General features: G+C 44.3%; 1 protein-coding gene across 1 annotated transcript; it reads left to right on the top strand.

The window, feature by feature from the left end:
• The first annotated feature begins 12,502 nt into the window (after window positions 1-12,502).
• Window positions 12,503-15,391, top strand: LOC138846520 (paired-like homeodomain transcription factor LEUTX). Its single transcript, XM_070062534.1, has 4 exons — window positions 12,503-12,566; window positions 14,010-14,158; window positions 14,736-14,767; window positions 15,028-15,391. Exons 1-4 carry the CDS (start codon window positions 12,503-12,505, stop codon window positions 15,389-15,391), a joined length of 609 nt encoding a protein of 202 aa, XP_069918635.1.
• The last annotated feature ends 1,487 nt before the right edge of the window (window positions 15,392-16,878 follow it).

Below are 16,878 nucleotides of genomic sequence, written 5' to 3'. Positions count from 1 at the left end.
TTAGAGGGAAGGGAGGTATGGGTAGGAAGCGTTGTGTTCTACCTGTTACAAATTCCTGACAGTGGTATTTGGAAGGGAAAAGAGAAGTTAGTCTAAGAGCAACACTGCCTCTTGAATTGCTCTATGGTTTCCTGTCTTGGGCTGCAGTGCCTCATCCCACGCATTGCCAGTCACCATGAAGTCCTTATAAGAGCTGCCCAATGTTGGTGCCATGCCCTTCAATTTTCAGAATTGTGGGACAAGAAACCTCTTTTCCTTATAAAGTTACCCAACATCAAATGTTTTTGTTAGAGTAGTGAAAAATGAACTAATATAATACTAATGTAGCTAAATCTTTATATACATAACTGAGATTTTTTCATTAGGATAAATTCCCACAAGAGGAATTATTGGGTTAAAAGCCAGCCGGTGCTACGGTTCACTAAGCTAATCCTCCGCCTAGCGGCGCCGGCACCTCGGGTTCTAATCCTGGTCGGGGCACCGGATTCTGTCCCAGTCGCTCCTCTTCCTGTCCAGCTCTCTGTTGTGGCCTGGGAGGGCAGTGGAGGATGGCCCAAGTCCTTGGGCCATGCACCCACATGGGAGACCAGGAGAAGCACCTGGCTCCTGGCTTCGGATCAGCACAGTGCACAGGCCACAACGGCCATTGGTGGGTGAACCAACGTAAAGGAAGACCTTTCTCTCTGTCTGTCTCTCTCTCTGTCCACTCTGCCTGTCAAAAAAAAAAAAAAAAAAAAAAGAAACTAGGTAAAAAGCCAAATATGTTTTTCATGTGCATGTATCATTTGTTCTTGAGCAAATTTTTACCAATTACATTATCTCGTAACATATACGATAATTTCACCTTTTGTCTAATCTGGTTATTCCTATTTTAAATTTTTGTCAATTTGATAGATATATCATTGTTACTGTAATTTGTGTTTCTCTGTTAAGCAAATTGAACACGTTTATAAACATATTGGTCAGTAAACAAAATTTTAAAGCTTTATCCTCTAATAAATAATGTAATTAATCCTGTTTTGTAAAAGCATCATAACTGTGTCACATTGGAGACTTTTTTCTGTAATAGTATGTAATTTGTGTGAGATACAGTATCTTCCATTAGATAAACAGCTGTTCATATTAATTTCTTTAAAGTGCTGGTAACTTAAATATTATTGTCAAAAGCAGAGAATTGTTTAATTACTATCTCTTGATTAGAACTGGCAGGTGGTAATGTAAAAATATTCTCTGTGGGAGTCAGCATAGTTATGTAGAAAAAGCACTGGCCTCAGAATAAGTATTCCTGAATGTAAATCTCAGTTATTGGACAAATTACTCTACATTTCTGGGCCTCAATATCCTGCAAAAATAAGGATAATGAGGATTTCTATGAGAATGAATTCAGATACTATTTAAAAAGCAGGTATATGCTTGATAAGTGTTCTTTGGTGTTTTCAGAAATACTTCTAAAAAGCTTTTGAACCATGTCCTGTACACAACCTCTTTAAAAATTAAATATATTATTTCTTTGTTATAAAAATGAAAGATTATAAATAGATGATATGGAAATGCAGAAAACAAGTTACCTATGATATATCATCTGAAATGATTGTTTCTAATTTTTTTTGTATCTAATAGTTTTTATAATCATGCTTTGGTCTAGAATATCTTTCTATAAAATATAGCAAGATGTTGAATAAGGTACTTTTGATATCAGAAAAATCTCCAAGGACAAAAATCTAACAAGCAGCAATGTCAATCAGCTCCAGCATTTGGAAATCAAAGTTAGCATGGTGAACAGGTGCTGGGTTTATCCTGGAGGCAAGTAACAACAACAATGCCAGCAGCAGGAGACTAAATGTTGGGTTCCATCACTGGGTAGGAGCTTGAACTTGAGATCTTCACATTAAGGAACTGCTGAATCCTCTAAAAGGGATAATCTCAGGTCACTAGGATCCCATTGCTCTTGCAGAAGTGAGCACAGGATTCTCTGTGGAAGAGGCTTGCTTCATATAGTTCCTTTGGGAGCTCCTAACGAGTAAGATCATCCAAGTAATGGACACATGGATAGACAGATATATTAATCTTATGAACATCTAAACTCTCTTGTCAATCCCAATTATTTGTACTTTCTGAGTTTTTCTGCATAAACAATCATATCATTTGTTCTATAGTGAGGGTGTTGTTTATCCCCACTTTTAAATGTTATACCATTAGTATTTTTGCCTAGTAGAAGTAGGTGTGGTAGGCATCCTTTCCTTGTTCCCAATGTTAAAGAAAATCTTTCTGAGACTCCATTAAGAAGGGAAGTTTGCCATGAATTTCTAGTTGATAATCTTTGTCGGGTTAAGGGAGTTATGTTCTTAGAGTATGCATAATTTTTTAAAAAACATGAATAGATATTGGATATTATCAGACATATTTTATGTATTTATTGAGATAATGATATGGTTTTGAATTGTAAAGGTTGGACATCCCTAACAGGAAATCTAAAACCTGTAATTATCTAAAATCCAAAACTTCTTGACTGCCTAAATGACACTTTAAATTTTTCAAGTTTCAGAACATTACAAATTGAGATTTTTTAAAGAGAAATGCCAAGCTGATAAAATTTGTGAAATATTCCAAACTCTAAAAAACTCTTTAAAATCTGTAGCTCTTCTTTTCCCAGGCCTTTTAGATAAGGAATACTCCACCTATATCTTGTTGGCAAACTGGTCTGCATTTTGTACTATGAGTTACTAATGGTCTTGTATGTTTAAGGGGTTATAAAGCCAAACAGACAAACATAACTAAAGAAGACTGTGTCCTTGAACATTTTTTCATGTGCCTGTTGGCCATTTGGATTTCCTCTTTTGAAAAATGTCTATTGAAGTCCTTGGCCCATCTCTTAAGTGGGTTGTTGGTTTTGTTTTTGTGGAGTTTCTTGATCTCTTTGTAGATTCTGGTTATTAACCCTTTATCTGTTGCATAGTTTGCAAATATTTTTTCCCATTCTGTCGGTTGTCTCTTCACTCTCCTGACTGTTTCTTTTGCAGTACAGAAACTTCTCAATTTGATGCAATCCCGACAGTTGATTTTGGCTTTGACTGCCTGTGCCTCCCGGGTCTTTCCCAGAAATTCTTTGCCTGTGCCAATATCTTGAAGGGTTTCTCCAATGTTCTCTAATAACTTGATGGTGTCAGGACGTAGATTTAGGTCTTTAATCCACGTTGAGTGGATTTTTGTGTAAGGTGTAAGGTAGGGGTCTTGCTTCATGCTTCTGCACGTGGAAATCCAGTTTTCCCAGCACCATTTATTGAATAGACTGTCCTAGCTCCAGGAATTGGTTTTAGATCCTTGATCAAATATAAGTTGGCTGTAGATGTTTGAATTGATTTCTGGTGTTTCAATTCTGTTCCATTGGTCTATCCATCTGTTTCTGTACCAGTACCATGCTGTTTTGATTACAACTGCCCTGTAGTATGTCCTGAAATCTGGTATTGTGATGCCTCCGGCTTTGTTTTTGTTGTACAAGATTGCTTTAGCTATTCGAGGTCTCTTGTGCCTCCATATGAATTTCAGCATCATTTTTTCTAGAGCTGTGAAGAATGTCTTTGGTATCTTGATTGGGATTGCATTGAATCTATAAATTGCTTTTGGGAGAATGGACATTTTGATGATGTTGATTCTTCCAATCCATGAGCATGGAAGATTTTTCCATTTTTTTGGTATCCTCTTCTATTTCTTTCTTTAAGGTTTTGTAATTCTCATCGTAGAGATCTTTAACGTCCTTGGTTAAGTTTATTCCAAGGTATTTGATTGTTTTTGTAGCTATTGTGAATGGGATTGATCTTAGCAGTTCTTTCTCAGTGGAAAGAACAGGTCTTCAAAGAGGGAGGTGCCTTTCTCTGAAGGGAGGAGAGAACCTCCACTTTGACTATGACCGTGTCTAAACAAGATAAGAGTCGGAGAACTCAAGGGGCTTCCATAGCCTTGGAAACTCATGACTGGTGCATAGGGAGATTACTGATGCCATAAACAGGAGTGTCAATTTGTAAAGTCAACAACAGGAGTCACTATGCACTTACTCCTCATGTAGGATCTCTGTCCTTAATGTGCTGTACATTGAGGCTTAATGCTATAACGAGTACTCAAACAGTATATTTCACTTTGTGTTTCTATGGGGGTGCAAACAATTGAAATCTTTACTTAATGTACACTAAACTGATCTTCTGTAAAAAAAAAAGAAGAAGAAATTGTCAATTCCCAACTTGACTCTCACTGGGATTAAACATGACAATAGGTCTGATCTGATTTCATCATCATTTAAAAAAAATCATCTATTATTTTTCACTTTATGTTTCTATGTGGGAGCAAACTGTTGAAATCCTTACTTAAGTTATACTAAGCTGATCTTCTGTATATTAAGATGATTGAAAATGAATCTTGATGTGAATGGAAGGGGAGAGGGAGTGGGAAAGTGAGGGTTGTGTGTGGGAGGGACGGTATGTGGGGGAAGCCATTGTAATCCATAAATCGTACTTTGGAAATTTATATTCATTAAATAAAAGATAAAAAATAATAAAGAAGACTGTGTCACACAGGTTGCATGTGGCACACAAAACCTGAAGTATTTTCTATCTTAAGTTTGCTAGCTCCTGGATTATATTATTCACTCTGCTCATGTTAATCCAGCCTTGTGTTACTCAGATAAACCCATTGTGCTTATTTATATGTAATAAATGCTGTACTCTAATTCTTAATTTTAAATTTATGACGTTTAGGTCTACAGTCTTAATTGAGACTGTGTTGGAACTTTATCTCTCATACTATCATTGAAATGTTTTGTATCAAGTTTGTGCTAACATACAAGCACTTCTTGTAGGTTTGCATTCCAAACATCTGAAGTGGTGTCTGCTGTATGCTGTGGTAACTGTGTTTTATAAACTGGATAATTCAAAAACAAGAGGTACTTGTTTCTCATGGTCCTAGAGGCTGGGAAGTCCAGTATCAGAGTATCAGCATGTGGTGAGGGCCTTCTTGATACATCATTCCATGGCAGAGGATGGAAAGGCAAGAACCACAAATGCATCTACAAGCAGAAAGACAGCCAAACTCATCCATTTATTTATTTAGTTATTTAAGATTTTTTATTATTTATTTGAGAGGTGGTGTTACAGACAGTGAGAGGGAGAGACAGAGAGAAAGATCTTCTGTCCGTTGGTTCACTCCCCAAATAGTCACAACGGCCAGAACTGTGTTGATCTGAAGCCAGGAGCCAGGAGCTAGGAGTTTCTTCCAGTCTTCCACATGGGTGCAGGGCCCTAAGGACTTGGGCCATCTTCTACTGCTTTCCCTGGCCATAGCAGAGAGCTGGATTGGAAGAGGAGCAGCCAGGACTAATACCAGTGCACATATGGGTTGGTGGTGCTGCAGGCCGTTTTAATATTTACTTATTTATTGAATATCACAGAGAAAGAGAATGAAACATTCACACAGAGAGAGAATAAAAGAGTCAATTGGAGAGAACTCTCCTGTCCACTGGTATATTGCACAAATGCCCACAAAGGCTAGGATTAGGACAGGCTGAAGCTGGAAACCAGGAACTCAATCCAGGTCTCGCATGTGGTTGGCAGTGACTTAAGCACTTGAGCCAGGGTGTGCATTAGCAGGAAGGTGGAGTTGGGAGTGGAGCTAGGAGCGGAACCCAGGAACTCCAATATGGAATGAGGGCTTCCCGTGTGGTTTCTTAACCACTGTATCAAATGTCTGCCCCAAAGTTAGCCATTTATCTAGCCTCACTTAGAGTGAGCACCATATTCAGGCACTCGAAATGAAGAGGATATCCAAAACCAAATGTGAGAAGGTGCTGAAGTCCAGACAGCTCACTGACGCATGCAAACCTGGCTGTAGGCTAGAGTTGCTAACATGACATTAGGGAAATCTAGGGCTCCAAGCCTCATGAACAAGAGGAGACCTAGCTGTGTCAAGTGGGGAGTGAAGAAGGGCTGCCCCACTGTGAAATGGGGTCTAGGAAACCCTGCTACCGGGTACATGAGAATTTGACATCTACTATGGACTGTGGGAAGGAAAAATGTTGCTAAATATATTGGAACCCTAGGCTATGTCACAAATGATGATGGGGTCTCAGTTTACACTAGCTTTCGACTGATTAGCTGAGAAGTGGCCTTTAAAATGGTCCAGTTCTTAAAGAATCAAAGTGATCTTGTAAAAGCAATCTTGAAATAGTCAGTAGAGTTGCTTCTGTAACTCAGAGAACACAAACAAGACTTTATTGGAAAATTCAGTATTAGCAATCATGTAAAGAACTGCACAAATGAGAAGATGTGTGCTTCCAGAGGTATAAATATTAGAAATGATGCAATCAGGGACTTGAAAACACACTTTGAAAATGTTTATAAATGTGCTAAGAGATATGAGTATCTACCATTTTGATGCATATTTCCTTTATAGACCCTTGTTTCCATTGAGAATCATTTTCTTTCTGCTTGAAGAACTATCTTTCATGTTTAAGATGATGCATTGTTTTGAAAAATATTGCATATACATGTTGTGTCAACATTTTTTTCAGTACTTGGAAAATATTGTTCCTTGTCCTTCTGCCTTGCATAGTTTCTGACAAGAAATAGGTATTTATCTTATCTTGTTAATCTTGGTGTAATGTGTCTTCTTTTCAGCTGCTTTTAAGGTTTTCTTTTTGTATTTGGTTTCTGGAAGGTTGATTATGGTGGGTCTTCTGTGATTTCTTTGTGTTTTTCCTACTGGGAGTTTACTGAGCTTTTAAAAAGTTCCTGTCCTTTCTTGTGTAAGTTTTTTTAACTTTTATTTAATAAATATAAATTTCCAAATAAATTATGGATTACAGTGGCTTTCCGCCCCATAACTTCCCTCCCACCCACAATCCTCCCACCTCCTGCTCCCTCTCCCATTCCATTCACATCAAGATTCATTTTCAATTCTCTTTATAAACAGAAGATCAATTTAGTATATATTAAGTAAAGATTTCAACAGTTTACACTCACACATAAACATAAAGTGTAAAGTACTGTTTGAGTACTAGTTATACATTAATTCACATTGTACAACACATTAAGGACAGGGATCCTACATGAAGAGTAAGTGCACAGTGACTCCTGGTATTGGCTTAACAACTGACACTCTTGTTTATGATGTCAGTAATCACCCTAGGCTCTTGTCATGAGTTGCCCAGGCTATGGAAGCCTTTTGAGTTCACTGACTCTGATCTTATTTAGACAAGGTCATAGTCAATGGGAAAGTTCTCTCCTCCCTACAGAGAAAGGTACCTCCTTCTTTGATGGCCCGTTCTTTCCACTGGGATCTCACTCGCAGAGATCTTTCATTTAGGTCTTTTTTTTTTTAGCCAGATTGTCTTGGCTTTCCATGCCTAAAATACTCTCATGGGCACTTCAGCCAGATCTGCATGCCTTAAGGGCTGATTCTGAGGCCAGAGTGCTATTTAGGACATCTGCCATTCTATGAGTCTGCTGTGTATCTCGCTTCCCATGTTGGATCATTCTCTCCTTTTTAATTCTACCAGTTAGTATTAGCCGACACTAGTCTTGTTTATGTGATCTTTTGACTCTTAGTCCTATCATTATGATCAATTGTGAACTGAAATGGATCACTTTGACTAGTGAAATGGCATTGGTACATGACACCTTGAAGGGATTGAATTGGAATCTCCTGGCACATTTCCAACTCTATATTTGGGGCAAGTCAGCTTGAGCATGTCCCAAATCGTACATCTCTTACCTCTCTTACATTTAACAGAGATCACTTTCCAGTTAAATTTAAACACCGAGGAATAATTGTGTGTTAAAGAGTTCAACCAATAGTATTAAGTAGAACAAAAAAATACTAAAAGTATTGAGTTGTTCATCAACATTCAGGACAAGGGTTGATCAAGTCATCATGGACAAACTTAAGTTTACCAAAAGAGTTCATGTGGGTGACGTCCACTTGCCAGAGCTTATTAGGAGCAAGACCTCACGGGTTCATTCCTGCTTGTTGCAGTGGGCCTAATGGGGCGAGGGGTACACAATTCTTGCAAGAGTGCACTAGGTGTTTGCATTGGCTCATTGTTATCTTTGGGAAAAGCAATTTTATGTTGCTTGCTGACATATGAAATTTTTGGTGTAGAATATGGGCTTGTTCTAGGTGTCCAATGGAAGCTGTGTTGCAGGAGATAAGACGATCAAGCTTTTTTGTTGCCTTGGTTAATAAAGCCAGGCAACCCAGTAAGTGATCTTACGTGTGAGATATACCATGGGTATTTTCTGTTCTCAGGTAGTTCTTTAAGTGTTGTGAATAGCTGATCAATTGGCTTATTGGTCGGGTTAAAGACTTCAAAGGGGGCCGGCGCTGCGGCTCACTAGGCTAATTCTCTGCCTTGTGGCACCAGCACACCGGGTTCTAGTCCCGGTCGGGGCACCGGATTCTGTCCCAGTTGCCCCTCTTCCAGGCCAGCTCTCTGCTGTGGCCAGGGAAGTGCAGTGGAGGATGGCCCAAGTGATTAGGCCCTGCACCCCATGGGAGACCAGGAGAATCACCTGGCTCCTGCCATCGGATCAGCGCAGTGCGCCGGCTGTAGCACGCCAGCCACGGTGGCCATTGGAGGGTGAACCAACAGCAAAGGAAGACCTTTCTCTCTGTCTCTGTCTCTCTCTCACTGTACACTCTGCCTGTCAAAGAATAAAAAAAAATAAACAAAAATAAAAAAAAAGACTGCAAAGGGGATCATTTTTGTTACCTGTACTGAGTATTTGCTGTCTGAAAACATATTTACCAGCCCATCCTGGCTAAGGAGTAGAACATTGATATTGCCCTTATTTCTCCCAATTGTACTGATGCCCCGTGGGGTTCTACATGGATCCTATCTTTTTCTGTTGAGGATTTGATCACTATTCCAAACAGTTACTTGTTGACATCTGTAAATGCACACCGTGCCATGGGTATAGGTTGATTAGCTGGGAAAGTATGTGTTGGATAGTCTATTTCTAAGGTTTGTAATGTCTGGAGTAGCCTGTCTGCTGGCAGGTGATTGTCAACCTGTCCTGGGAAATTTATCATTAAAGTTTGAAAGAGCATGCTAATCTGCATCACTGTCAACAGTTCTAATTGTGATAGGGGTAGGACAACTATGTCTGCTTCTGTGTTAAATATCTTATTGGCATAATATCTTAATTTAAGCCCCATCATAAGGATGGCATCTACTTTGTTAACTACTTTACAACACTCACTCCAGGCTATGTGCACCCAAAAAAGTGGTCCATTTTGTTGCCAAATAACTCCTAAGGGGGCCTTGAGGGTATATATGGTTATGGCAAATAGAGGCACCTGAGGGTCATATCTAAAGGTTTTTAAACTTGATAACTGGGTGTTGATCTTTTCTATATTGGATTTGGCTGCTCCTGTCAATGTGATATTTGAAGAAGGGCTGTTCCCCTTAGTCAGTAAATCATATAGTGGTCTAAGCTCTGCAGGTGTTAGGGGAAGGAAGGGCTTCAGCCAATTGATTTGGCCACATAGTTGCTGATGTTCATTAAGTGAGTATTTATACTTGACTTTTAGGTTTGGGCCCATTGGAGATACATGGGAGGAGATGTGATAACCCAAGAATTGAAAGGGAAGAAAATGTTGTACCTTTTCTGTGGCAATAGACAAACCCAAGAATTGTAAATTTCTTACTGTATCACTTAGACAGGCATTCAGAGTTGCTGCATTTTTGTGAGCAAGTAAGATATCATCCACATAATGTATGACCAAGCACTGATCTTTAAGTGTGCTGGTCACATGAGAAACGTATTTTTGGCAAATGGCCAGGCTATTTTTCATGCCTTGTGGGAGTACTGTCCACTGAAATCTTTTAGCAGGGAGCTGGAAATTGGGCTTCCATGCTGTAAAGGCAAAGTAGGCCTTATCCTGCTCCATGATAGGAATGGAAAAGAAACAAACTTTGATATCAATGGTAACTATGTGGTATCTGTTAGGAATGGCCCCTGGATGGGGAATGCCAGCCTGGAATCTGAGTATTCTAACAGGCTCCTCTGGCTGGCGTCTGGGGAACTGGCTCTAGGTGGAATCAGTTATTCCTTGAGGTTACGATAACTGCAGTGAAGTCAGCCCCACTTTCTCTTTTTCCAGTCAAGAAGTGGCATTGTTATAACGCCAACCATCTTTTTTATGATTTTGTTGATGGCTCTCAAATCCTGTAGTAGCCTATATTTTCCATTTCTTTGGTGTCACAAACATGGGCATGTTGTGAGGGCTAGTGGAGGGCTCTATGTGTCCCTTTTCCAATTGTTCCTGTACCAGTTCTCTAAGGATGCCAAGTTTGGGTTGTAATATTGTCCACTGCTCTACCCAGATGTTTCCTGTTTTTTCCCATTCAGTGGGGATTGGGCCTGGCTTTTGTATGAGGTGAGCAGTGGCCACTAGAATTGGGGTGAATCTTACTTGTAGGCTCTCCATTAAAGCTGTTGGCTCTTGGAGATTTGTGATCCATAGTGAGGACCGCTTGCATTTGTGAGAGCACATCTCTCCTCCATAAGGTCGTGGAAACCTTAGCAATTAGGAGAATAGACATTTTGATGATATTGATTCTTCCAATCCATGAGCATGGAATATTCTTCCATTTTTTGGTATCCTCTTCTATTTCTTTCTTTAAGATTTTGCAGTTCTCATTCTAGAGTTCTTTAACGTCCTTGGTTAAGTTTATTCCCAGGTATTTGATTGGTTTTGAGGTTATTGTGAATGGGATTGATCTTAGAAGTTCTTTCTCAGCCGGTGCTGCGGCTCAATAGGCTCATCCTCTGCCAGCGGCACCGGCACACTGGGTTCTATTCCCGGTCGGGGCGCCGGATTCTGTCCCGGTTGCCCCCCTTCCATGCCAGCTCTCTGCTATGGCCGGGGAGTGCAGAGGAGGATGGCCCAAGTCCTTGGACCCTGCACCCACATGGGAGACCAAGAGAAGCACCTGGCTCCTGGCTTCAGATCATCGAGGTGCGCCGGCTGCAGCGCGCTGGCCGTGGCGGCCATTGGAGGGTGAAACAACGGCAAAAAGGAAGACCTTGCTCTCTCTCTCTCTCTCTCACTATCCACTCTGCCTGTCAAAAAAAAAGTTCTTTCTCAGCCATGGCATTGCCTGTGTATACAAAGGCATGGAACTTTTGGCATTGATTTTATGTCCTGCTGCTTTGCCAAATTCTTCTATGAGTTCCGATAGTCTCTCAGTAGAGTTCTTTGGATCCCCTAAATAAAGAATCATATCATCTGCAAAGAGGGATAGTTTGACTTCTTTCTTCCCAATTTGTATCCCTTTAATTTATTTTTCTTGCCTACTGGCTCTGGCTAAAACACCCAGAACTATATTTTATCAGCAGTGGTGAGAGTGAGCATCCCTGTCTGGTACCAGATCTCAGTGGAAATGCTTTCAACCTTTCCCCATTCAATAGGATGCTGGCCGTGGGTTTTTGATAAATTGCTTTGATTATATTGAGGAATGTTCCTTCTATACCCAATTTGCTTAGAGTTTTCATCATGAAAGGGTGTTGTATTTTATCAAATGCTTTCTCTGCATCTATTGAGAAAATCATATGGTTTTTCTTCTGCAGTCTGTTAATGTGGTGTATCACATTGACTGATTTGCACACATTGAACCATCCCTGCATACCAGGGATAAATCCCACTTGGTCTGGGTGGATGATATTTCTGATGTGTTGTTGCATTCTATTGGCCAGAATTTTATTGAGGACTTTTGCGTCTATGTTCATCAGGGATATTGGTCTGTAACCTTCTTTCAATGCTGCATCTTTTTCAGGCTTAGGGATTAAGGTGATGCTGGCTTCATAGAAAGAATTTGGGAGGATTCCCTCTTTTTCGATTATTCTGAGTAGTTTGAGAAGAATTCGGCTTATTTTTCTTTAAATGCCTGGTAGAATTCAGCAGTGAATCCATCTGGTCCTGGGTTAAAAAAATGGGGCAGCTGTGTGTGGCTCATGTGTGACAGACACACTAATAGGAGATATTAATAGGGCAGCCAGCTGGGGTATATGGAAACTCCTCACAATTTTTGTGTTGTACATTTAAAATTAACAACACTCATACAATTTTAGAAAATATTTATTTGAAAGGCTAAGTTAGATGAATGGGGGCAAGGAAAGAGAAGGAGAGAGATCTTCCATCTGCTGGTTTACTCCCCAAATGGCCACAACAGCAGAGCTGGGGCAGACTGAAGCCAGGAGCCTGGAGCTCTATCCAGGTCTTCTCCATGGGTGCAGGGGCCCAAACCCTTGGGCCATCTTCTGCTACTTTCCCAGGTGCATTAGTGGGCACCTGGATCAGAAGTGGAGCAGCTGAGACTAGAACCTGTGTTCATACGGGATGCTGGTGACACGCAGATGGTGGCGACACAACACCAGCCCTATAGTATGTTTTAAAAAGAAAGCAATATCAGCAGAGCACACATGCACACTTTGCTTTCAGAGGGGACAAGACGATGTGGAAGACGAAGCCTGCAGTGGACAGCCAGCCCCACCAGTGTGCAAGGGGAAAGGCGTCTGGTGAGCCCCTAGGACAGAAATAGCAGCTAACGCATCAGACTTCTCAAGGGGCTCAGCTTACACAATTCCAACTGAAATATTCAAGGGCAACAAACTTTGTTTTTAAGATTTATTTATTTGAGCCAGCGTCATGGCTCCATAGGCTAATCCTCCACCTTGTGGCACCAGAACACAGGGTTCTAGTCCCGGTCGGGGTGCCGGATTCTGCCCCAGTTGCCCCCCTTCCAGGCCAGCTCTCTGCTATGGCCCGGGAGTGCAGAGGAGGATGGCCCAAGTGCTTGGGCCCTGCACCTGCATGGGAGACCAGGAGAAGCACCTGGCTCCTGGCTTCAGATCAGCGCGGTACGCCAGCTGCAGCGCGCCAGCCGTGACAGCCATTGGAGGGTGAACCAACGGCAAAAGGGAGACCTTTCTCTCTGTCTCTGTCTCTCTCTCACTGTTCACTCTGTCTGTCAAAAAAAAAAAAGATTCATTTATTTGAAAGGCAGAGTGACAGCGAGAGAGAAACAGAGAGAGAGAGAGACAGTGAGAAGGAGATAGAGAAAGGTCTTCAATCCACTGGTTCATTCCCCAGCTGGCCACAATGGTCAGAACTGGGCTCTTTCTCCATCTCTTTCCATCCCTTCCATGGCTGAGGGCTTCCTCAAAAGCCCTATGCAGTTTTTCTCTCTCTGTGTGTCTCTCTCTCTCTCAAGAGCTGGGAGAAAACTGCATGCTTGGCACTTGCCTTCAGTGTGTGGGTGTGGGTGTGAGTGTGTGGGTGTGAGTGTGTGGGTGTGTGGGTACGTACGCATGCATGTATGTGTGTACATGTGTGTATATGTATGTGTGTATGCATGTGTGTATGCATGTGTGTATGCATGTATGTGTAAGTATGTATGTATTTGGGAGTGGGTGTGTCTGGTTGTGTATGTACGCATGTATGTGTTTGAATGTATGTGGGGGGATGGGTTGTCTCGGTGTGTATGTATGTAGGCATGTGTATGTATGTATGAATGTGTGTATATGGGTGTGGAGGTGGGTATGTGGGTGCATCTGTGTGTGTGTGTGGCTGTGTATGAATCTATGTATGTCTATGTATATATGTGTGTGTGTCTTTCTGTTTGTGTGTATCTGTGTATATGTGTGTGTGTGTCTGTGTCTTTGTGTGTGCATCTGTGTGTCTCTGTGTGTGTGTCTCTGTGTTTGTGTCTGTCTTGTGTGTGTTTGTGTGTGGGTTTTTTTGTATGTTTGTGTGTGTGGCAGCAGGACATCTTCGCCTCCTGAAGTTCAAGCTCTGCCTTACAAGGCGCATTTTCACAAATTCTTTGCGAGAACCAGCAAAAGAGGAGAGAATCTGAGAGCGCTGATGTCTACTGGGTAACCCCCACAGGCCTGCATCAGGAACTCCAATGGATTCTTGTTAAAGGAAACCAAAGCCCTTTGTTGCTGTTCCCTCTGCAGCGCCCAGGTGCTCTCGCCGCAGCCGCACGGCCTTTACCCCCGACCAGCTGGGGATGCTGCAAGCTGTTTTAGAAACCAGCCGCTGCCCAGATTGGAGCCCAGTCAAAGAGTTAGCGCCCGAGCTTCATCTGGATGCGTATGTGACCAAGGTATGTCCTGAGCCCCGCGCCCTCCGCGCCGCGCGCTCACTTGCTGTGGTCACCACTGCGCTGGCTGCTCAGGGCAATGGCCAATGCGCGCGCTGCGCTTCGCAGTCCCCGCGAGGCTGGCAGGCAGAGGCTGCCCCGGGACTTGTCCCGAACTTCCTGCACGTGGGTACTTGACGAGAAAGACTCCCCCGGGCGGGCGGGGCGCTCGCAGCTGCATTGCGGTTGCGGTTGTGGGCGCAAGAGTTCAAGTCTGATCCAGCTGGCGGTGGTGGCCAGGACCAAGCCTGGTGGATGGCGCCACACCCAGGAGCCAGCCGAGAGCCACCCGCGCAGGCTGAGCAAACACGTGTGTACACGGAGTGCATTTCCAAATTGTATTTCTTTAAATGTATTGGATGAGAGACAATGAGACAGAATTTTTATTTAACGATTTATTTATCTATTTGAACGAGTTCGAGGCAGAGAGAGGTGTCTTCCATCGGCCGGTTCACTGCCTCTAGGGCACACGGCGGCCACGCGACCCCATGGCCGAATGACCCCACCAGGCCTCCCCTCTGAGGGTTTCCCCACCTCTCAGTGCTGTGTCCTTAGAGACCGAGCTCCCAGAACGTGAGCCTTTGTGGTGCAAAGCCTAGCGCGGAAAATTCTAGGTTCTGCTGCAGAGGATCGCTTGGGAGCAGGGCAGAGGCTGCTCGGCCCCCTCCCCTTTACCTGATGCCTGCGGCTCCCTCCCGGGCCCGGCACAGCATTTGAGAAAGAGGCTTGAGCCCAGCGTGCCCACGCCACAAGGGCCCCGAGCTTCTGAGGCCCATGGGGTCTCCCTGGGGTCCTTGCCTCTGGAGTAACCTGTTCCCTCCCTTCCTCCCCAGACCTGGTTTAAAAATCAGCATGCCAAGCAAAAAAACTGCAGCGAAAGGGCCAGCCCCTCCAGCCCAGCGAGTCCACACCTCAGCCTCCTCCTCCTCCACCTCCACTGCCTCCGCCAAGGCCGCCGCCAACAGGCTTGGAGCTCAGCGCACCCGCGCAGGAAGAGCAGGGTCACGGGGGCTCCCAGGCACAGGGTCCGAGGCTTCTGAGGACCCGCTGCCCGCTGATCTGCACAATATCCATCTGGACTCCTCTGCACCCTGGGCTTTGCTGCCCCATGATGTCGGGGAGCTCGTGCGCATGTACAGCTTGTTCGAGGACGAGGAGCCCGACGACCTAGCAGAGTACCTGTACCCCCAGGCTTAAAGGAGACTCTGACTCTGAATAGGGTGCCCCACACTTGGCCAGTCTGAGCTTGGGCGTGCGTCCTCTAGCATAAGAAAATAAAGCTCAGTAATGGCAAAAAAGGAAAAAGAAAATAAAACAAAACAAAACAAAAAACACCCTACAAAAACACAACCCTCCTCCCACCAACATATAAAGAAATAAAGCTGGACCCCTCATACTCCCACCTGAGTCCTCTGTCCTTCCTGCTTCCTTTGCATGCAGCCCCGCCTCCGACTTCGCCTCCACGTGGTAGGTCTGCTGAGGAACAACAACCCTGGGGTCCTGAGGTGGGGTGGGGGTCCTGGCTCCCTCAGCCACAGAAGCACTGAGTCAGCCTCTACACTTGCCCCAGCTCCCACTGGGAGACCCCTGTACTGGGGGCTACTGAGTCATCCCCAAGGAGGCAGCGGGGCAGGCCGAGGCAGTCTGGGTGCTGCTCTATCTTCCTGTGCAGGAACCCCACTGCGGCCCCCACCCCGATCTACAGAGCATGCCCCGGCCCCAGTGCTCTGGCTTGGCACCTTGGCTTCCTGGCTCTGGGAGCCCAAGGGACCAAGCGCTCCTGCCAGTCCCTGCCCTCTGCCCCGAGCGGCCGCTTCCTGGCACTGCCCGGCACTGGGCAAGGGCTTCAGAGTCCAGAGCAGCCCCAGGAAGGCATGGGCTAAAGCCCAAGCCCAGGTCTCTCCCTGGAGGGGTTTTCCAGTCTGATCTCCCAACACTGCCATGGGCCAGTTCTTTCCTCTCTGTTAGCAGATTGATTTCTTTGGAAGGTAGTTCCAGAAAGGGTGAGACAGAGGACACAGCTCTTCTATCTGGTGGGTCACTCCCCGAATGGTGAGTCCCTGGGGCTCCGACATGGAGCCCAGTGTTTCTGGAACCTTCTCCACCAGTTTTTCGGCTCCCACTGGAGCTCCAAGAGGGGGTGGCCCAGGCCTCTGTGGCTGTCCAGGGTTGCGTCTGTTCATTGATTCCGAGTGCTCTGCAGTTCTGCTGTAGAAGCCAGTGGCCCAGGGTCTCGGTGCCAAGTCAACCTCACTCACTGGTCCTGTGGGAAATTCTCCACTGCTGCTGGATTGCACAGGGCCTGGATCACGAGGCACAATCTGCACAACCCCACAGGCGCTGGCATCACACAGAGAGCTGGGGCTCCTTTCACCAGGGAGAAAAGGGTTTAGGTTCTTATTTGAATGAGTTACACAGAGAGAGGGGGGGACAGGGAGAGCAGTATTCCATCTGCTGGTTCACTCCCTGATGGCCACAATGGCCAGGACTGGGCCAGGGAGAAGCAGGAGCCAGGAGCTTCTATGAGGACTCCCACATGGGTGTTTGGAGGCCTATGTACTTGGGCTGTCCTCTGCTGCATTCCCAGGCCATTGGAGGGAGCTGGATCGGAACTGCAGTGGCCGGGAGACAAAGTGGCACCCAAGTGGGATGGCGGCTTTACCCGCTGCACCACAGTGCCAGCC

Source organism: Oryctolagus cuniculus, chromosome 18, assembly GCF_964237555.1.
Source record: "Oryctolagus cuniculus chromosome 18, mOryCun1.1, whole genome shotgun sequence".
NCBI classification, from domain to species: Eukaryota; Metazoa; Chordata; class Mammalia; order Lagomorpha; family Leporidae; genus Oryctolagus; species Oryctolagus cuniculus.
Note: the sequence above shows the minus strand (reverse complement) of the source record. Positions and strands in the feature narration are given on the sequence as shown.

Bases quoted from the DNA above. Each gene is read 5' to 3' on its own strand.
- LOC138846520 (XM_070062534.1), top strand. From the start codon at position 12,503: ATGTGGAAGACGAAGCCTGCAGTGGACAGCCAGCCCCACCAGTGTGCA. The intron at 14,159-14,735 runs GTATGTCCTGAG...CCCACCTCTCAG, and splicing joins TGGATGCGTATGTGACCAAG to TGCTGTGTCCTTAGAGACCG. The intron at 14,768-15,027 runs GTGAGCCTTTGT...CTTCCTCCCCAG, and splicing joins AGAGACCGAGCTCCCAGAAC to ACCTGGTTTAAAAATCAGCA.